Source organism: Lissotriton vulgaris, unplaced genomic scaffold (assembly GCF_964263255.1).
Source record: "Lissotriton vulgaris unplaced genomic scaffold, aLisVul1.2 SCAFFOLD_901, whole genome shotgun sequence".
Taxonomy (NCBI): domain Eukaryota; kingdom Metazoa; phylum Chordata; class Amphibia; order Caudata; family Salamandridae; genus Lissotriton; species Lissotriton vulgaris.
This window is the reverse complement of record NW_028241589.1, coordinates 585,615-607,842: the sequence shown is the minus strand read 5'-3', so window position 1 is coordinate 607,842 and position 22,228 is coordinate 585,615. Positions and strand designations below refer to the sequence as shown.

Below are 22,228 nucleotides of genomic sequence, written 5' to 3'. Positions count from 1 at the left end.
TCATTTACCTCCCTAGCATCTTAAGTTTCTTACTTTATCTGGTGGTTCTGTGGATGACAGTGTGTTAGCTCTGCTGTCTCACTGCCCGAATGCTAGAGTGGGCTGGGGAATTGGCCCGATGAATACAGATTCTTTGGAAGAATGTATTTAGTCTCTACCCTTGGCGTCATTGCTTTAGAAGAAGCTGGCTCCTTGAAATCTTCTCACCCTTCAGCAAAAAAGCTTGGTAGCACAGGTATTTAAAGGTTCATACTCTGTGCTATGACCATGGTCTTCAAAACAGAAGCTTGACTCATCTTGTTCCTCCTCCAGCTCAGCTTCATGTGTCTGCTGTCCTTGATCAGGGTGTTGTACAGGGATGTCTTCTGGTGGCGAGGGTCTGGAGGAGTACAAGTTGATGTCCTCTTGAGTGTTTCCAGATAATTCAGTTTTCCTACAGTGTCACTCTGAATCTCATGTGTTCACATTGAGTCTCCTATACATAGAAGAGTTATTCTTTCGCATAGGTTCTCAAGTGCAGGGTTGTTCTTGCTCCACTGTCCCTCACCTGTCTTTTCACCATTGGCTTTGACGGCAATCTTAAACTTCTTCAGGGAGTTGTCAAACTCCTTTCTTTGCATCAGCCACCAATTTGGCCCCAAGTGGGCATTTTCTCTTTTATATCAATCGCTTTTTGTTCAGTCAGCAGGATATTTATTTTCTGAGCTGGAGAGTTCTTCCCTCATCAACTGTCGTTCCTTCTAAGGATCCCCTTTCAAGGTCAAAATGTGAAATTTGTTCCCAGCAGTGTCTTGGTGTTTTGACCCAATTCACTCTTTTGTCTTCCTGGGTAGTTTTGGTATTGGGGTTTGGTTTGCCTTATTGAACTCATGGTTGTCAGTCTTACTCGCTTTGCTCTGCAGCTCATCCTACTTCTTTGGCTCTTCCTCCTAGGTCGCTTTCGCCTGCATCACTTCCAAGTAGAAATCAGCCTCCTCAACATTGAAGCCCTTATGCTGTACACCCTCCGATTCTCCATGCATCTCTTCTTTGCTAGCTAGCTCCAGTGGTCTAAAGTCCTGTTTGATATGTAACTGTGCCATGGAGTACTAGACCCACCTCTGTTTTCCCCTCACCTTTACAGTCCTCAGGAAGAATTCCTCCCTCTGATGTGTGGTCTTTGGGTAGACAGATGTTACACATACTAGGCTTGTCTCTCTGGACCAGTTTGTGGTGGCAGCTTGGGCAAAACCTAAAACGTTTTTTCCATGTCTAAGGCCCAATGCGAATTCCCAGGCATGCCTTCCCCAACCCACTTGATTAATGCTCGCACTAAAGGTATGTTATCTTCAGAGTTATTGGCTCTTTCGATGTCCTTCCAACAATCATTATCTGTTACAAGGTATAACCTTCTTCCTCAGTGTTTTTCTTGTTCTCTTCTGTGGAGTATTGTTTCCTTTATCAGGACCCAACGGCACAAAAAAGAATTTGAACATGGTGGAATTTGGAGGCACACATCTGACTTCATAGTCACCAAAAAGTCGATGCCAAAGAGAGCAAACAAGACAATTTCAGATCCAACCACTAGATGGAATAAATTTCAGCATATGAAGTCCGAAAAGATTCACACTGCAGAGGACAAAAAGGTGTCAAGATACAACTGACTCCTTCTCTGAAGATTTAAAGTGCATACAAATATATGGTTTCTTTCACATAATACATTAAAAGTAATGTTGACAATTCAAATACATTTTAGTACTTCTAATTTTTCATTTTAATTTAAGAGAAAACTGGACTCAGGGAGAGAGCATGATCAATTTAAAATTGATGTGCAGGGAAGTGTTTTCCTTAACATACCACAGTATTGTAATGTTTAAGGAGGATTAGGACAAACAAATCTGATAGAAGGGATTTATTAGTTTCACAGAACATCTAAGAAATGTGTTTAATATAACATAACTGAAAGGCAAATAAGGCAAATAGTAAATAAATCCCCTCTTTATACAGAGTGCAAGCCCTAATTTTGATCTATCATACTTGGAAATCCCATAGTAAACAAAATAAGAAAATCCATTAACTACCAATAATATATTACAAATTCCTTGTAATAAAAAAATGTCACTGGAAAGGTTCATCTGATTCAACATGGCACATTTATACACCACTATATTTGAATGCACACATACAGATAAAAGGCATGAAGTTCAAATATTTTGTTGTAAGGAAGTGGGAAATTTCTAAAATAGTCAAATGCAATTGCTGAGAAACTATAAATACCACATAAAGACAGGGATTTTATAAATCAAATAATTAAAGGGTATACACCATGGCCCGACTAGAAGAATATTAAATCTGCTGGGATGTTATCTTTTACCCCTGAAATGGACGAACTACAATGATTATTAGGATTAGGTGAAAGAAAGATGTGAGTAAATGGATTGCACTCTTTAATGTGGTCTCAAGTTTAGGTATACAAACCTGTGTATATGAACATTTCAGGTAGAAGTTGAACAGATAATCTGAATATTAAATACATGAATAAACAGTCAAAAAATATTAAATGTGAAATTAAAGATAAAATACCCTTCCCCCAAATCGAAGATTTCTTGGAACATTTACCAAATGATTCAGGGTAATCCATCATTATAGGCCACAAAAGGCTATTTTTCACAATTGGAGGTCATTCTTTTAGTAAGAAGCAAATATGCATACCACTATCAACACAGCATGTCAGACACCCATAGTGTTGTGTTTATAGGCAAATGACCACTATAACTAACATTTGTGTTGTTAGATCTGTGAAAATATTAGAAGATGCACTCTAATTTGGCATTTTAGAATATAAAAATGGCTATTAGTTCAGAAAACAGTAAAAAGCAAAACTAAAAATAATTTATTGCTCTGAACTGTGCACAAAAATCAAAACATTTATACAAATGGATGTCCCTTTGCAGGTATAACATGGAAAGGTCTACAACAATTTAATTCACAGAAGATTGTTCCTTCTCCGCAGAAGATTTCACAGACGCCTTTCCCCAACGTTCATATTTTGTGGGCGTTTGGTGTCTCAGATTGCCATTGTGCACTGCAAAAACTAAAAACAAAAACAAAGATGTGTTTTACACGACTATCATAAAGTAAGCATAAACAATATCGGGGGAGATTTTTCCAACAGTACAATGTGAATTATTGAAAACAAGGGTAGTTTCAGAAGTTGATCACAGTGGAAACACAACAAACTGCTTTTGAACGGATACTAGCTGATAAGAATAGAACTGCATTATTTAATACTTAAGGAAGTAGTCATTGAATTATTCAAAGGCATTACTTACTGTAAGAAGGTCCGGTTGTCAGCTATTAAAAGGATAAGCACAGTACTTTTGGATGAATATCACCGGGTTCATTTAATAATAATTAAAAAAAAAATGAATGCTTTTATTTTGCCCTCTATCAACTGCAACAAATAGTTTCTTACCGGTCGGTGTAGTTTTGCAGCTTGAAGATCTTTCTTGACTCACTATGCTGTGCATATTTCGCAATCTGGTAGTTGGGTCTGGAATCGTAGTCTTTTTTTTTTTGTAGCCCAGGTGGGCGTCTACGTCCCACCATTTGGTGTACTTTCGGTGACGTCGGCATGCTTCAGGCGGAAGCTCCCACCCTTGGGCGCCATCTTCGGATTCTTTTTTCTCTTTTGTGTCCCTGAGTGACTCCATGGCTATGTTTGTTAATCCTTTTTCTAACGTAATTCTTTTCACGTATCTTGTAAGCTTTAACTTGCTTTCTATTCCATGTGTTTCCACCTTCTTCTCCAGCCTCATCTTTCTGGCGGAGGCGGGTGGGTTCGCTAGTGAATCCAGAACGATCTTCAAGCTGCAAAACTACACCGACAGGTAAGAAGAAAACAAGTTACTTACCTGTAACTTTGGTTCCCCAGTATTGGTAACTTTCATAGATTCCCATGCTTTGTATCATTCCCCGTCGTCGGAATGGGAGCCTCGGTAAATAGAAAATACCATAGTAGTAAGCACAAAGTGAAAAAATAGGCCTAGGCCTCATCTGATTTTGTAGCTTATCCACCTCTTTTTGTAAAAGAGACCAAAATTCTGCAGTAGCCAATCAGAGCAGCCTCACCCCATAGAACCTTCCTGAGAGAAGCTCAGAGCCTCAGATTTTCGTAGCCGTTGTGAACAGCTATCCACCAAGACCAGAAGACTGAGCTTTCCCAGGGGAGGTGGGTGGGCGCATGGGAATCTATGAAAGTTACCAATACTGGGGAACCAAAGTTACAGGTAAGTAACTTGTTTTCTTGCCCCAGTATTGGAACTTTCATAGATTCCCATGCTTTGTATCAGAGTAACCAGCAGTAAACAGAAAAGCATATTTTGCAATATATGAACCTGAAAATGTTACACATCTCTGATTAGAACAGTAGAACACATAGGATGATACAATATGACAATAATGCAGGTATACAAAATATGCAAATAGGAAGGCGGGATAGAAAGGAAAGCTCACCGACTTATTGGAAAAGATTCCTCAGAACTGCTTGGCCCACTGCTGCATCCTCCTTCACAGAAGAATCCAAACAGTAGTGGCGGGTGAAGGTGTGGACACTGCTCCACGTTGCCGCCCTGCAAATGTCCTTGATAGGGACTCCTGCGAACAAAGCCGCAGATGAAGCCATTGACCTGGTAGAGTGAGCACGAACTGCTCGCTGCAGAGGTTTCCCAGCCGCCTGGTGACAAAATTGTATAGCACTGGAAATCCAACGGGAAATACAAGCTTTAGAAACTGGACAACCTTTGCGTGGAGCACTGAAGGAAACAAAGAGCTGTGAAGATTTTCTGAAATGTTTCGTTCGCTCCAGGTAGAATTTCAGGCATCTGTGAATGTCCAGAGAGTGCAAAGTTCTTTCCGCGGGTGTAGAAGGCTTTGGAAAGAATGGTTTCAAGACTACCGGCTCATTTAGGTGGAATTCCGAAGGTACCTTCGGGATAAACTTAGGATTTGTCCGTAGAATCAGCACATTATTCTTAAACTGGAGAAATGGTTCCTCAATCGTGAAAGCTTGGAGCTCACTTACTCTGCGAGCCGATGTTAGGGCCAAGAGAAGAGCCAGTTTCCAGGAAAGAAACTTAAGGTCAGACTTATGAACAGGTTCAAAAGGGGCTTTCATGAGAGATGACAAAACTAGATTCAAATGCCAGGCCGGAGGTGGCGGCCTGACTGGAGGAAAGACCCTGAATAAACCCTTCAGGAATTGTTTGACAATCCTCGCTGACCATAGGGAAGGACCTGAAGATGAACGTCTGAATCTAGAGATGGCTGCCAAATGGACTTTTACAGAAGATGGAGCCAATCCAGATTTCGCCAGTGAAAGTATGTAAGGCAAGAATTTGTGCGGAGAAGAAGTATATGGGTGTAAACCTTCCTTCTGGCACCAAACACAGAATCTCTTCCATTTAGCACGATAGGTCTTGTTGGTACTAGGGGCTCGAGCCTGAGCCAGAATGTCTCTACATTCCCTTGAGAGATCTAAACCCTGGAACTCTCTGAACTCAGGAGCCACGCTGTCAATCGCAGTGACTTCAAGTCCGGATGTAGAACCTGACCGTGAGACATTGTTAGCAAAGTTGGAACAGGATGCAGGAGAACTGGCTGGTCCTGGGAGAGGAGAAGAAGTTCCGAGTACCAAACTTGTCTGGGCCATGCTGGAGCGATCAGAATCATCCTGCACGGTTCCACCTTGAGTTTGCTGATCAACCTCGGGATCAGTGGAATGGGAGGAAAGGCGTAAACAAAGGCGCCTGACCAGGCAATCAAAAGCGCATTCCCCAAGGATTCCCGATGGTGAACCCTGCTTGCGAAACAGGCATTTGGCGTTCTGGGGAGTCGCAAACAGGTCGATGGATGGTGTTCCCCATCGTGCAAAGAGTTCCTCCAGAACGGTTTGATCCAGTTCCCACTCGTGAGAGACTGTTCTCTGACGACTCAAAGCATCCGCCCTGACATCGAGTGTCCCCGCTAGATGTTCCGCTGAGAGGGAGACATTGTTCTGGATCAACCAATTCCACAGCGTCTGGGCTTCCTTGGAGAGGGTGGAGGATCTTGTTCCACCCTGTTTGTTTATGTAGTGCATGGCTGTGGTGTTGTCCGTACGAACCAGCACTGCACGGTTGTGAATCCTCGGAAGAAATGCTTGTAGAGCCAAACGGATAGCGAGAAGTTCCATGAGGTTGATATGGAACTTGCTCTGTACTGGACTCCAATGACCGCTGACCTTTAGCTCTTGGAGGACCGCTCCCCATCCTTCCATGGAAGCATCCGTTGTTAAAATAAGGGGAGATGGTGGAAGTCGGAACGATAAACCCTTGGAAAGATTGTCTTTCAGCAGCCACCAGCTGCCTGCTTTTCTCATTTCCTTGGTAACAACAATCCTGTCGTCAAAAGATCCTGTGACTTGCCGCCACTGTCTGTCCAATTGCTCTTGTAGTGGACGCATCCTGAGCCTGCAGTGCGGAACTAAAAGGTATGCAAGATGAAATCGATCCGAGAAGCGATTTGTACCTGCGAACGAACCGTCAGTGTCTTTCGAGATTGGAGAAGACGAGCTGAACACATTAGTTTGGTCTGGCGTTCCTCCGATGGAAGGGCTAAGCAACTGTCTGTGTTCAGGATGGCCCCTAGGAACCTTGCTGACTTGGATGGGCATAGAACCGATTTCTCCCTGTTGAGTCGAAGACCTAGTCGCTCGAACAGATCTTTGCATGACCGGACTGCATTGGACGCTTCTAGAGCAGATGGAGCCTTTAGCAGCCAATCGTCCAGGTATGGAAACACTTGAATAGCTTGCTTCCTGAGAAAAGCTGCCACCGGAGCCAGAATCTTTGTGAAGATCCGCGGGGCGGACCGGAGACCAAATGGCAGTACTTTGAATTGAAAGTGGCTCTTGCCCACTGTAAATCGAAGATATTGCCTGTGAGCTGGATGAATTGGAACGTGGAAGTAGGCGTCCTCCAAATCTAGGGTCGCCATATAATCCCCTGGATTGAGTAGACGAAGGATATCCTGAAGAGTGACCATCCTGAAGGACAACTTCACGAGATAAGTGTTGAGCTGCCGTAGATCTAAAATTGGACGCCACTTGTCCTTTGTCTTCCGAACCAGGAAGAACCTGGAATAGAACCCTTTCCCCTTCTGCGAAAGGGTTACAGGCTCTACCGCCCCCTTGGTGAAAAGTTGGTGGGCTTCGAGATGAAGGAGCCTGAGATGTTTGGGAGGATAGGCATCCGGCGCTCTTGTTGGAGGAAGGTCTTGAAACTCCAATGTGTGTCCTTCTCTGACAATCTGTAGGACCCACTGATCCGATGTAATGATCATCCAGTTGTTTAGGCAATGGGCAATCCTGCCCCCCACTGATGTGAATGAGGGAACAGGAACAGTGGAAAGAGCCACCTGGCCGCTATTGTTTCCTGGTGTTGTCTCTCCTTTGCTGCCCCTGACGTCCTTTAGGCTGCTGGCGAGAGAAAGAACCCCTTTGAGAGTATTGAGGCTTATACGTCTGGCTGGACTGTGATCCAGAAGAGTAGCGATTTTGATTTCTTCCACGATAAGAAGAAAAACCTCTACCTCTAGCCCCCCTGAAAGGCACTTAACGATACTGCAATGTACCTAAGGACTTCGCTGTGTCCGTGTCCTTTTTGATGCCTTGCAGGGCCTCATCGACGTGCTTGCCAAACAGCATCTCACCGTCGTATGGTAGATCCAAGATCTTATTCTGCACCTCCTGCCTGAACCATGTGGCCTTCAACCACCCTTGGCGTCGCAGAACCGCCGAGCCGGCAAGTGCTCGGAATGCGGTGGTAGCTATATCCATTTCCACATCAATGACCTCCGAAGAGGCTCGTTCCCCTTCGAGCAAAATCTTCTTCACCTCCTCTTTAGAAGAATCCTGCAGCTCTTCTACAAATGGAGCAAGGTCGCACCACATTTGCCGATCATAGCGTCCCAGAATCGCTAAAGCATTGGCTGCTCTAACCAGAAGACTGGCCATAGCTGAAAATCTTTTGCCTACATTGTCTAGGCGCCTGCCCTCCTTATCCGGCGGGGTAGTCAGCGGCGTAGAAGGATTCTTAGATTTGCTCTGGGCGGCCTGAGAAATAACCGAGTCCGGTTTCGGTTGGCCAAGCAAACATGCCGGACTGCCATCAGGTGCCTTGTACTTCTTTTCCAGTCTTGGTAGCACCGGGAGGACTGTGGCTGGATTATGCATCGCCTTCAAGCCCTCAGACCAGACATGCTCTCGTGTTTGTCCTCGACAAACAACCTCTTCTTGGAGCAGGTGGCACAGGCTCTAAAAAGGGCTTTCTTCTCAGACATGATGAAAAATATCCAAGTAGTTGAAGAAATAACAAGAAAACTGAAGAAAACCGAGCATAGCTCAATGGAGACTCCCTTGCACAACGTGCGGTAGAAAATCTGAGGCTCTGAGCTTCTCTCAGGAAGGTTCTATGGGGTGAGGCTGCTCTGATTGGCTACTGCAGAATTTGGTCTCTTTTACAAAAAGAGGTGGATAAGCTACAAAATGAGATGAGGCCTAGGCCTATTTTTTCACTTTGTGCTTACTACTATGGTATTTTCTATTTACCGAGGCTCCCATTCCGACGACGGGGAATGAATGATACAAAGCATGGGAATCTATGAAAGTTCCAATACTGGGGCAAACTATTCGTTTTGCAGCGTGAATCTTTCTGGATTCACTAAGCTGTGCATAGATTTTGTAGCATTTTTGTTACTTTTGTGGCGGCTGGGTGGAAGATGAGCGTTGGTTGTTGAATATATGTTGAAGCACTCTGTCCTACTTGTGCTTCCTTGTTCATCTGTACATCCACGCAATAGTGCTTAGTGAACGTGAGCAATGAAGCCCATGTTGCCACCAGGCATATGTCCTGAATTGGTGTGTTGGCCAGAAAGGCAATTGTTGTTCCTTTCTTCCTGGTCGAGTGGGCCTGTGCCCAGCTCCTGCCCCGCTTGCTTGTGGCAGAATTGTATAGTTTGTGCGATCCATCGAGCTATGATGTTCTTAGTCACTGGTTTACCCAGGTAACTGTTTGCGAACGATACGAAGAAGAAGAAAACAAGTTACTTACCTGTAACTTTGGTTCCCCAGTATTGGTAACTTTCATAGATTCTCATGCTTTGTATCATTCCCCTTCGTCGGAATGGGAGTCTCGGTAATAAAAAATACCATAGTAGTAGGTACAAAAGAGAAAGGAAGGCCTAGGCCTCATTCTCTTTTGTAGCATATCAGCCTCTTTTTGTAAAAGAGACCAAACTCTAGGCATCAGCCAATCAGAAGAGCCTCACCCCTAGAACCTTCCTGAAGGAACCTCAGAGCCTCAGATTTTCGTAGCCGTTGTGTGCTAGACACCCTACTTGCTGAAGGCTGAGCTTTCCCCGGGGAGGTGGGTGGGCGCATGGGAATCTATGAAAGTTACCAATACTGGGGAACCAAAGTTACAGGTAAGTAACTTGTTTTCTTGACCCAGTATTGGAACTTTCATAGATTCCCATGCTTTGTATCAGAATAGCAAGCAGTAAACACCATAAACACATTTTGTAAAGAAGTACATTATAACATTAGAAATAAAAGTACAAAATGTGTTACCCATGGAAGGTGGGATAGAAAGGAAAGCTCACCAATCACTTGAAGAGGTTTCTCAGGACAGCCTGGCCCATGCCGCGTCTTCCTGCTGCAATGACTAACCAGTAATGCTTAGTGAACGTGTGCACACTGCTCCAGGTAGCAGCCCTGCAAATGTCTTTGATATGTACCCCCGCAAAGAGGGCTGTTGAAGATGCCACTGATCTCATTGAGTGAGCACGGATCCTGCCACCAGAGGTTTTCCTGCTATCTTGTGGCAATGCAGAATAGCACTCGAAATCCATCTTGAGATCCCCTGTTTGGACAGAGGGAGACCTTTGTTTGGACCGTCAAAGGCAATGAACAATTGCAAACACATTCTAAAGTCTTTGGTACGGTCTATGTAGAATTTTAGACATCGTTGTAAATCCAGAGTGTGCAATGTCTTTTCCGCTGGAGTGACTGGGTTCGGAAAAAATGTCTTTAGAATCACAGGCTCATTTAAGTGAAAGTCTGTAGGAACTTTAGGAATGAACCTTGGGTTCGTCCGCAAGATGACTGTGTTCCTTTTGAACTGCTAAAACGGTTCTTGGATAGTAGGGGCCTGCAACTCCCCCACTCGCCTTGCCGAGGTGAGGGCCAAGAGCAAAGCTAACTTCCATGACAAGTATTTCAGGTCTGAGCGGTGAATCGGCTCAAAAGGTCCCTTCATCAGTTGAGCCAGGACCAAGTTTAAATGCCACGTCGGAGGAGGAGATCTCACTGGCGGATAGACCCTGAACAGGCCTTTGAGGAATTGCTTGACAATTCTTGAAGACCATAACGAAGGACCAGAGTCAGATCTTCTGAATCTTGAAATTGCAGCCAAATGGACTTTGATTGTAGAATGGGGCAGATTAGACTTAGCTAGCGAGAGTAGGTAAGGCAGGAGTTGATGAGGTTTTGAAGTGAAAGGATCAACCTTTTCACACCAAATACAGAATCTCTTCCATTTCAGTCTGTATGTCTTGTTTGTTGAAGGCGCCCTTGCCTGGGAAAGGATGTCTTTGATCTCCTTGGAAAGAGGGACATTCATGAATTCTCGCTGGTCAGGAGCCATGCAGTCAGGTGTAACGACCTTGGGTCTGGATGCCAAACCTGTCCTCCGGACATGGTCAGGAGATCCGGAACTTCCTCCAGCCATATTGGAGGGACAAGCGACAGCAGATGCAGCTCAGGGTACCAAAATTGTCTCGGCCATGCCGGGGCTATAAGGATAAGCTTGCATGGTTCCGCCTTCATTTTCCTGATGAGGCGTGGAATCAGGGGAATCGGTGGAAACGCGTAAAGAAACCTCCCCGTCCAGGCTATTGATAGGGCATTGCCCAATGAGCCCTGATGGTGTCACCTGCTGGCTAGGCTCGGCACTTCTTGTTGGTTGGGGGGGTCGCAAAAAGGTCCACCTCTGGTGTGCACCATGTCTGAAAGAGCAGATCCAAAACCTGTTTTAGCTCCCACTCGTGACTGACTGAGGTGAGCCTGCTCAGCCTGTCGGCGCCCTCGTTTAGCACTCCTGGTAAGTGCTCCGCCTTTAGAGAAATTCCGTGAAGAATTGTCCATTCCAGTATCTGTTGAGCTTCTCACGACAAGAGGAGTGACCTCGTTCCTCCTTCCTTGTTCACATAATGCATAGCCGTGGTGTTGTCCGTCCTGACTAGCACTTGTGAACCCTGGAGTCGCGGGAGAAAGGCTTGAAGAGCTAGCCGGATCGCTCTCAGCTCCAACAGGTTGATGTGTAGCTTTTGGTCGCGAGGAGACCAATGGCCGCTGATCTGCAGATCCTGCATCACTGCTCCCCATCCCTCCAATGACGCATCCGTTGTCAGTATGTGAGGTGATGGAACGCTTGCGAAGGATAGACCTTGGCATATATTGTCTTGATACGACCACCAAATCACTGCCTCTTTCATCTCTCGAGTGACAACCACTTTGTCGAACGATCCGTGTACTTGGTGCCACTGGAGGTCCAGTTGCTCCTGCAGGGGACGCATCCGCAGTGCGGAATCAGGGGAATACATGATGACCCCTAGCAGCGTCTTGTTGCTGCGTACAGAAAGACACTTTTTTCCTCGAAGGTCTTGTGCCAATCGTTGTAGTTTCTGTATCCTCTCTCGAGTTGGAAATGCCCTTGAGAGCTTTGAATCTAATACTGCTCCTAGGAACCGTGCTCTTGAGGGCATCAGCGTGGATTTCTCTCTGTTCAAAGTGAGACCCAGATTTTGGAACAGATTGGTGCAAGCCTGCATCGCGTCCTGCGCTAATGTTCTGGTCGGGGCCTTCAGTAACCAATCGTGCAGGTGAGGGAAGACCTGGAAGTGGTTTTTTCGCAGAAATGCTGCCACAGGTGCCAGCACCTTCGTAAAAATCCTTGGGGCAGAGCGAAGGCCGAACGGCAGAACTCTGAACTGAAAATGGCTCTTGGCTACTGTGAAGCGTAGGAACATTCGGTGTGCTTGGTGAATCGGGACATGGAAGTACGCGTCCTCCAGATCGAGCGTGGCCATGAAATCCCCCGGGCTGACCATTTTCAAAACGTCCTGTAGGGATACCATCCGGAAGGATAGGGAGATGAGATAGGCATTTAGCTCCCCGAGGTCCAGGATGGGGCGCCATCTTTCCAGCGTCTTTCTCACCAGGAAGAACCTGGAATAGAAGCCTTGGCCCTGTTGGTTGGAGGGGACCGGCTCTATCGCCCCTTTGCGGAGCATTTGTTGTACCTCGAGTCTTAGGAGACGCAGATGTTTCGATGGAATGGCTGAAGGGGGTCTGGGTGGAGGGACTTCCATAAATTCCAAAGTATGTCCTCGTTTTATGATGTTGAGCACCCAACGGTCCGATGTAATTTGGGACCAGTTCTGAAGGAATTTTGACACCCTGCCTCCAACTGATGATCTCTTGGAGGAGGGAACAGAAGGCAGAGCCAGGAGGCCGCTATTGGCGCTTGGACGAGTCCTGTCCACAGGCAGCCTGCTTGCCTTTGTTGTAAGGCCTTGAGTAACCTGAAGATTGGCCCCGTCTTTGCTGGTATGACTGGCGGTTTGGCTGGTATCCAGAGCTGTTCGAAGAATAGTGCTGCTGCTGTTGTTGGTATGAACCTCTATAACCACCTCCTCTGCCTCTCGCACCTCTAAAAGGAGTTTTGCGATACTAGAGGGTTCCCAGCGACCTAGCAGTTTCCGTGTCTTTTTTGATCTCTTGAAGAGTATCATCGATCAATTTACCGAAGAGGGCTTCGCCATCAAAGGGCAGATCAAGGACCTTGTTTTCAATTTCCGGTCTAAACCATGTTGCCTTTAGCCACCCTTGGCGTCTCAACACTGCCGCTCCTGCCAAAGCCCGAAAGGACGTTGTGGCAATGTCCATGGCACAGTCTATTATTTCCATTGAGACCGCCTCACCCTCTTGTAAAGTTTTATTTGCTTCCAGCACTGACTCCGGTGGAAGTTGTTCTAAATAAGGAGCTATATCGCACCATAACTGGCGCTCATATCGTCCCAATATTGCAAAAGCATTGGCGGCGCGAACCAGAAGGCTAGCTATCGATGAAAACCGCTTGCCCGTGTTATCAAGCAGTCGTCCATCCTTGTCAGGAGGGGCCGTCAAGGGAGCAGAAGGGTTCCGTGACTTCCTTTGTGCTGCCTGTGAGATAACAGAGTCAGGTTTGGGATGGCCCGTTAGCCCTGCAGGTCCATCATCTGGTGCTTTATACTTTTTATCCAGGCGCGGTAGCACAGGGACCACCGTCGCTGGGTTTTTCATGGCCTTCAAACCTTCCTCCCACAAATGCTCCACAATTGGAATCGACCTTGTTGTTTTGCGATGAGTTTCTTTAAAGTCTTATAAGAAACAGTCCGTGGTTTGAGCAGGCATTACCAATTTAAATCTTCCAGCTACACGTTCCATCAGCTGGTGAAAACTGCCGATGTCAGCAGGAGGAGAATCTCCTAAGTCTTGATGAGGCGAAGCTTGATCTGGGATGATGTAGTCATTGTATTCATCCCCGTCCTGATCAGAGTCTTGATTATCATCGGATGACACATTATCATCATCCGGATGGGGATAATGATCATCGGCTGGCTCAGACGTAGCCTGGGGCACTGGCCGCTGCGGTTGAGGTGGTGTCTATATCGGGTGCACCGGAGGGACTACAGATGATTGGTTCCTCATTGGTGTCGACGGAGCAGACCTACGTGGCGCTGGTCTTTCAGCTTTCGACTTGTAGTCCTGCAGCATCTTGTGTAGGTCATGCAGGAATGTTGTCGGAACTGAAACCATGTCTTGTGGCTCATAGCTCCTAAAGTGGGCCGTTTGGTGATATTCGCCTACGCCTTGTTCATAAGCCTCCTCTGAATCTGTGTCCTGACTCTTGATGAGAAGCTGAGATGGGCTATTGGCATATTCAAAAGCATCCAGTCCGTCTCCCTCAGAGTCCACCTGGTCCAACAACATAGTCGGCGGTAAAGAGGTCACCCTTCTCGGGGATGTCATCTCAGGCGCGATCCTGGTCAAAGAAATCGTCAACCGTCTCTCCGCAGCCAGTATCGTCGGTTTTTCCGTCGACGCCGGAGAAATCCTCGTCGACGATATAGGAATTACGGATGTCGTCGTCGACGTCACAGACGAGCCCGCCGACGATGAAGATATTGTCGTCGTCGATGCACTCGCCGACTACATGACCGTCGTCGACACCGTCATCGTCGTCACTGCAGTCGTCGTCACTGGCGTCGACGATGATGGTGGTTTCTTAGTCGACTATGTCTTCGATGTCGTCGGCACACTCTCCGTCGACACTGCCGCCGACGACCCCTTCTTCGACAACTACGCCGACGGAGCTTTCGTCGTCAACCCTCCCGTCGACGGGACCAATTGGATTTTGGGCTTCATTTTCGTCATCGACGGAGCCACCGTCGACTAAGTCTTCGTCGTAGAGGACTTGGAACTCCTCTGAAGAATGTGAGGAGGGTTTTTTGAAGGCTGGGTCTGTCTTCTTACCCATAGGAGGCGAAACCAGTTCTGCCTTATCCTTCCCACTGTGGTGGGGGGAACTTCCTGAACCCCGGCCATCAGACTCCCTGGGGGTCTTTGAAGCCTTTGAGAGGCGCCCAACAGAGGAAGTTGGGGAACCTCTACCCCTTTTCACTGACCTTCGAGGAAGCAAATGAAGCAGATTCCTCCTCATCACTGGAAACTCCAGGTTTCCTTTCCTTCTGCCTCTGCAGCCATGTAAGAAGTCTTCCAGCACGATCTCTCAAGGTCTTGGTGGAGAGAGTGCGGCCAATCTTACAGTCCTCTGCCTTGTGATCTGGATAAAGGCAGTAGATGCAATCCTTGTGTTTGTCCTCCACAAAAAGCCTTCTTTTCCCACAGGTGGAACAGGGCTTGAAAAGGGCTTTCTTTTTCTCAACCTCAGACATCTTGAAGAAAAAGAGAGTTTCTGAAGAAATCTGAAGAAAATCCTGAAGAAATAACTGTAGAAATGTACTAGAAAGTTGAAAATAGAGCAGAGCTCAATGGAGACTCCCTAGCACAACGTGCAGTAGAAAATCTGAGGCTCTGAGGTTCCTTCAGGAAGGTTCTAGGGGTGAGGCTCTTCTGATTGGCTGATGCCTAGAGTTTGGTCTCTTTTACAAAAAGAGGCTGATGTGCTACAAAGGGGAATGAGGCCTAGGCCTTCCTCTTTTGTACCTACTACTATGGTATTTTTTATTACTGAGACTCCCATTCCGACGACGGGGAATGATACAAAGCATGGGAATCTATGAAAGTTCCAATACTCAATCAGCAGTTTGTTAAAGCGCGACTACTCACCCGTAAGGGTCTCAAGGCACTAGGGGTGGGGGGCGGGTGCAGGTTCCATTCCATCAAGGAGGGGGTCTGTCGAAGAGCCAGGTCTTGAGGTTTCTTGCAAAGATGGGGAGCGATGTTGTCTGTCTGAGGTGGAGCGGAAGGGCGTTCCATGCTTTGGCCGCGAGAAAGGAGAAGGAGCGGCCTCCCGATCTGGTCTTTCTGGTGCGGGGGACAACGGCGCAGGAAGGCTGGTAAATCGTAGGGTCCTTTGGGGTGCGTGGAATTTGAGTCGGCTGTTCAGGTATGCTGGTCCGGTGCCGTGGAGGGCCTTGTGTGCGTGGGTGAGCATCTTAAAGGTGATTCTCGCCTCGACGGGGAGCCAGTGGAGTGTGCACAGGTGCTGGGAGATGTGGCAGTGTTTTGGCAGGTTGAGGACCAGTCTTGCGGCGGCGTTCTGGATGTTCTGTAGCTTGTGGATGAGGGTTGTTTATTCCGGCGTAGAGTGCGTTGCCGTAGTTGAGTCTGCTGGTGACCAGGACGTGAGTGACTGTCTTTCGGTGTTCGAGGGGGATCCATTTGAAGGTCTTACGAAGGAGGCGGAGGGTGTGGAAGCAGGAAGATGAGACAGAGTTGATCTGGCGGTCCATTTTGAGCTCGGAGTCCAGGATGATTCCCAGGTTGCGTGCGTGGTCTGTGGGGGTTGGCGGGTTCCCGAGGGCGGTGGGCCACCAGGTGTCGCTCCAGGCGTCGGGGTTTGGGCCCATGATGAGTACTTCTGTTTTGTTGGTGTTTAGTTGAAGGCAGCTGTTTTTCATCCATTTGGCGACGGCTTCCATGCCTTCTCGAAAGTTGCGTCTGGCGGTGTTGGGCTCGTTGGATAGGGAGAGGATGAGCTGTGTGTCGTCTGCATATGACACGATGTTGAGTCCGTAGATTCTGACGATGGGGGCAAGTGGAGCCATGTAGACGTTGAAGAACGTCGGACTGAGGGAGGAGCCCTGGGAGACTCCGCAGGTGATCGGTGTGGGGTCCGAGAGGAAAGGGGGAGGGGGGGAGGGGGGGGGGGGGAGTCTGACCCGCCGCGTCCTGCCTGAGAGGAAGGAGCAGATCCAGTTGAGGGCCTTGTCCTGGATTCCTGCATCGTAGAGTCTGCGTATTAGGGTGCGGTGGGAGACTGTGTCGAACGCCGCTGATAGGTCGAGGAGGATGAGGGCTACTGTTTCTCCTTTGTCCAGTAAGGTGCGGATGTCGTCTGTTGCGGCGAGGAGGGCGGTTTCCGTACTGTGGTTTTTTCTGAAGTCGGATTGGGAGGAGTCGAGGATGTTGTGTTCTTCAATTAATGTGGCGAGTTGGCTGTTGATGGCTTTCTCTATGACTTTCGCTGGGAACGGGAGTAGGGAGATGGGTTTGTAGTTTTTGAGGTCGGTGGGGTCTGCTGAGGGTTTCTTTAGGAAGGGGTTGACGTCGGCGTGTTTCCAGTCGTCTGTGAACGAGGCGGTCGCCAGGGAGCGGTTGATGGTTTGGCGGAGCACGGGTGCGATGGTGTTGGCGGCTCTGTTGAAGATGTGGTGGGGGCAGGGGTCCGTGGGGGCCCCTGAGTGGATTGACTTCATTGTGTCTTCGGTGGTGAGGGCTGTCCAGTCATCAATCGCTGGTTTCCGGGTGTCGGGGGTGGTTGGTGAGGGTTCAGTGTGTTGGTTGTCTGTCGAAGTGGTCGTAGATGCTCTTGATTTTGTGGTGGAAAAAGATGCTGAGTTTGTCGCAGAGGTCTTGTGAGGGAGGGATGTCGGTAGACTCGCTGGTGGGTTGGGCGACTGTTTTGTCTTCCTGTGTTCCTTCGTCCTTTCAATGTAGTGCATCACTGCCCTTCTTGCGTCTAGAGTGTGGAGCGCACTCAGCGATTGTCGTGGGGTTCTGGAAGAAGCTAGGAATTTGAATACTCAGATTCATGTGGAACGTGGACACCACCTTTGGCATGAAGTGCGGATCTGTTCTCATCACGACCCTGTCACTGTATCTGGATGTAGGGTTCTTGCAGTGTTAGTGCCTGTAGTTCGCTCACCCTGCGTAGCGAGGTGATTGCTACCAGAAAGGCCGCTTTCATGGTCGGCATTTGCAGTGATGCCTTGTGGATGGGTTCGAAAGGTGCTTTCATGAGCTCTGTCAGTACCACATTCAGGTTCCAAGCCAGCGGCGGCATTCTTTTTGGTGGCGCTATTCTCTTAGCCCCTTCCAGGAATCTTTTCACTACCCTTGATGTGAAGAAGCTTCTCCCAGTCTCTCTCATTGTGTATGCCACAATTGCTGCCAGGTGTACCCTCAGCGAGGATGAGCTTAGTTTGGATTTCAGTAGGTGCGTGAGGTATCTTAGCACCGTTGATTCCTTGGTCAGCTTCCTCTGCAGCTTTTTCTTGCTGCACCATTGAGTGAATCTTTTCCATTTTGCCCCATACCATTTGCGTGTCCTGGGCCTCCTTGCCTCTCGCAACACCTGCAGGGTGCTCTGTGGGAGCTTTAGGTGTGCGAACTCTAAGTCCTCAGGAGCAGGCCGCTAGGCTGAGGCCCTCTGGCTCTGGGTGTAGAATTTCTCCGTTCTGCATGGAGAGTAGGCCCTTTCTTTTTGAGAACTTGTGGGGTGGACCCTGTGTAATCTCCATAATCTGTGAATACCAGGTCTGCCTGGCCCATTGAGGTGTCACCAAGATCAGTCATATTGCTTATCCTGCACTTGTTGAGCACCCTGGGGATCAATGGTATCGGGGGAAAAGCGTAGGCAAATGTTTTTGACCAGCTTATCCCTAGGGCATTCCCCTGGGATTGTTCCTCTGGTTGTCTGGATGCACAGTACTGGCATTTTGCATTCTGGCATGTTGCAAACAGGTCTATTGTTGGGGTGCCCCATCTCAATAGTCTGTTTCCTGCTTGTTGAGTTTCAACTCGTGGGATGCGGAAGTCTGCCTGCTGAGCCAATCCGCCTCCACATTGTCCTTCCCTGGTAGGTGTATGGCCATCAGATCTATTTCGAGTGGTATTGCCCATCTCCATATTTCTTGCGCTAGGCTGGACAGAGGGAACGACTGAGTCCCTCCCTGGTTGTGGATGTAGAACATCGTTGTTGTGTTGTCCGTTTGTATCAACACCTTCCGTTTGTACAGCTTTTTCTGGAAGGCCTTCAGGGAGAGTAACAGTCTTCAGTTCCAGGTAATGGTTGTGTCTGACCGAATCTGCTGGTGCCCACAGATCCCTCACTCTGAGCCTGTTCATGTGTGCGCCCCATCCTTTCTGGGATGAGTCTGTGGTAATAATAATAATAAGGGAGTCTTATAAAGCGCGCGGTTACGCTGGCTAGCGTGTCCCTGCGCTGAGACAGATAGAAACTCATATAAACGGGCCGCCGAGTCAGCTAAGTTTATCGTGCATAAAGGTGTGTTTTTAGCTTCTTCCTGAAGACGGCTTCAGACACTTCAAGACGGAGGTCCAAGGGTAGAGGTGATGGTCACTGTTGGGTTTGGTGGAGTTAGAGGCTTCCCTACTGTAATGTTTTTCTTGGTCCAGCACCTCATCTCTTCCTGCACTTCGTGCATTACAACCACTAGATCCTCCCAACTTCCTGTAGCTTGTGACCATTGTTGTTGCAGCCATTCTTGGGAGATGTACGCCTCATATAGGCGTACATCATCGTCGAGACTCGGTTCAGAGGGATCGAACAGGTTTACACACGGGTGCCTGGCGTCGTGGGCGATGTGCCAAATACGCCATCACCCCCCTCCCGCGGTCTATGTGGTGACATTTTCTCACCTTTCAAGTGCATTTAATTTAATAACAAGTAGGGTGTGTGCCTCCCGGTTTTTTGTTCGGTGTGGCCCCCTCCTCATTGCACTTTCAGACGACTTAACTTTCACGTCCCTTGTTAGGGTGGGCCTTAGCGTGTCCATACCGCTGGGGTTTATTCACCATCGGTCCTGACTAATGCCAGGTTAATTACACCGACATTGGCAGAAACATGTTGACCATCACGTAATGATATTGGAAACAGACCATTCAATTTAGTTGGCCGTGTTTACCAACACATTTTTTAATGTGTCCTTGTTGATCAGTCATTAAATCAATTTTTGATACAATCAAGGCGTTTTTAAATTCACCACGTCACTCTTTTCACGTAATCTATCACTTAGCCTTCACATTACCCGCTCCACAGGAAATCTGGCATTGAAGCACACTGGGGTGACAGTCGGTCACACCCAGTGGGGCCCGATGATGAAGCATGTCACCGACCAGAGTGATGGCTTTCTAAACAAACCTAATTGATGTTGTTTCTCTCTTGTGTTCCATTACTTGTGTATTCAACCAAGTAACACTCTTTTGTTATTTTTCTAGTCATAGTGGGGACTAAGTGTTGCTCCTTCCCTACCTCTCTTTGTTGATTTGGCGTACATTAGGGACCAGGTGTATGCAGGACGCCATCATCCCCATGATCTTGCTCGCTGTCCTCACTGTCAGAGCTTGCCCCTTCTGGTAGTGGCGAGTCTCCCTTAGTAGGCTGAGCGTTCTCCTTTCGCTGGGTAACACCCTGCATTGGATTGTGTTGATCTGAGCCCCCAGGAAGATCTTCACTAGCCCGAACGCCAGGGTTGTGAATTGGTAGTGATCCTGGTTTACTGTGAATCTTAGCATGTGCTTCTGCTGCCTGTTCACTGGTATGTGCAGGTATGCATCTTTGCGGTCCACGGTGGACATGAAATCCCAGTGTCTTATTTGTGGGATGACCTCCTGTAGGGATGTCATCTTGGATTTTTGAGTCTTTATAAGTTTGTTTAGGAAGCGTAGGTCCAGGATGGGTCCTAGGTTTTCGTCCACTTTTGGTACCAGTAAGTAGTTTGAGTACACTCCCCTGTTCCTTTCTCTGAATGGGACCGGTTCGATGGCTTCCTTTCGGAGGAGTTTCTGAGCTTCTTCTCAGAGCAGTGTTGGCTCCCTTCCAGAGTGCTCTTTTTTCTTTGGTCTCCTGCTTGGCGGCCTCTTTTCCAACTCTATGCAGTATCTGAACTGTATGATGTGGAGTATCAACTTATCTGTGGTTATTTTTCTCCATTCCTGGAGGAAAAATCTTAGTCTGCCGCCCACTGGTGTTACATGTTCCTTTGTGTCTTGTCCGTATAACCCTCTCCCTTTTGCTTTTCTGTGCTTTTCCCCCCGGAGGGCTTTAGTGGCGGAGCACATCCTTCCGTGCAAAGTCACTTAGAGGGGCCTTGCTCACCGCCTCTCCTTCTCTGGCCTCAGCAGTTTCCCCTCCCGCGAAAGGACTGGCTCCTGTTCTGGTAGTGCCAGGTCTGCTTCTTACCCCCTCTTCAGTTTGGCCTCTTCTCATCCCTCTGAATTGCAGGGCCCCCATGGACCTTGCTGTTTCGTTATCCTTCTTCAGTTGGGTGAGCTTCTCATCAACCGGGGCGTCGAACAGCGATTCTCCGTTGAATGGAGTGTTCAGGATGTCTTTCTGAACCTCGGTCTTGAAGCCTGAGATCTTGAGCCAGGCTTGCCTTCTCTCAGTGATTCCTATAGCCATCAGTCTGCTGGAAGTTTCTGCTCCGTTCAAGGCTGTCTTCAGGCACAAGTTTGCGATGTTTTTCCCTCTTCTACGAGGTGAGTGGCTCTCTGCTGGAATTGCTCTGGGAGGTGTTTGAGCAATTGCCCCACCTCGTCCCAATGTTGATATTGGTGCCTGTTCAGGAGGGCGTTGGAGTTTGCCATCCGCCAGTGCATCGCAGCTGTTCTTTCAATTTTTCTGCCTGTCAGGTCCATCCTCCTGCTCTCCTTGTCAGGTGGTGGCCCAGATGTTGTCGGGACGTTAGCCCTTCTCCTTGCCGTTGCAGCGATAATGGAGTCTGCTGTGACGGACCCCTTGATGTAGGGAGGGTCCTGGGAGGGGAACTTGTACTTCTTCCCCAGCCTTGGCGTGACGGATCTGCAAGTGGCTGGTTCCTTGAACGCTTCCTTCCCTTGGTCCATGACACACTTCAGCATGGGCAGGACCTGGCTCCTTGTCTGCGTGGGGAGCAAGGTTTCCAGCAAGAAATCTGCTTTAGGCTTTTCTTCCTCCAATTTAACTCCATAAGCTGCTGCCTTTTTGATGACCTCATTGTAAGCCCCAATGTCATCTGGCGGCGAAGGCCTCGAGGGGTATGTCTCCACAGCCTCCTCCGTGTTTTCGGCATAGATGTCCTGCCAGTCCAGGTCTTGAGCTGTCGGGGATCCAGAGTCTTATCTCGAACGCTGATCCCCATATTCCCCCTCTGTGTAATAGAGGTCTTCCTCTTCTCCCTGATCCGAGGGTTCCGGAGTTTTCGGCGGCTATTCAGCATCTAACTCCTCTTGCTCTTCCACCTCAGCAACGGCCGTCGCGGGCTTCGAGGGAATCCTGTAACTTCTCATCTTTTCTTCGAAGTCTTTCTTCCTTTGGAGGATGTTCTCCAATTCGGCCTCGAGCCTTCTTTTCTTCCTCTCAATCTGCGCGGCATTCTCGGCGTCGAGCACTCCGGCCGCCCTCTTCGATGGCATCGTCGACGCCGAAGTGGTTTTAGACTCCTTCTCCCTCGAAGTCGAGGTTCCTTTTTCGGGGACCTGCTTCGACGACCTGGGCTTTGCCAGTCTTCGCCTTCTGGGAGTCCTTTTCGAAGGATCCGCTGGGCTGTTTTTCAGAGGATGGAGCTTCGGTCGTCGAGGTTTTCGGCGCCGGTGCTCCCTTCGAGGCTCTAGACTCTGATTTTGGAGAGTCTGCCTCGG

General features: G+C 48.2%; 1 protein-coding gene across 1 annotated transcript in view; it reads right to left on the bottom strand.

Moving 5' to 3' along the window:
* Nucleotides 1-1,876: 1,876 nt before the first annotated feature.
* Nucleotides 1,877-22,228, bottom strand: part of LOC147670609 (grancalcin-like) — a 185,499-nt gene continuing 165,147 nt past the window's right edge. Inside the window, exon 8 of the mRNA XM_086948133.1 lies at nucleotides 1,877-3,073. Within this exon, the coding sequence (XP_086804259.1) occupies nucleotides 3,047-3,073 (27 nt within the window). The 3' untranslated portion in view covers nucleotides 1,877-3,046. The remainder of the gene's footprint in view (nucleotides 3,074-22,228) is intronic.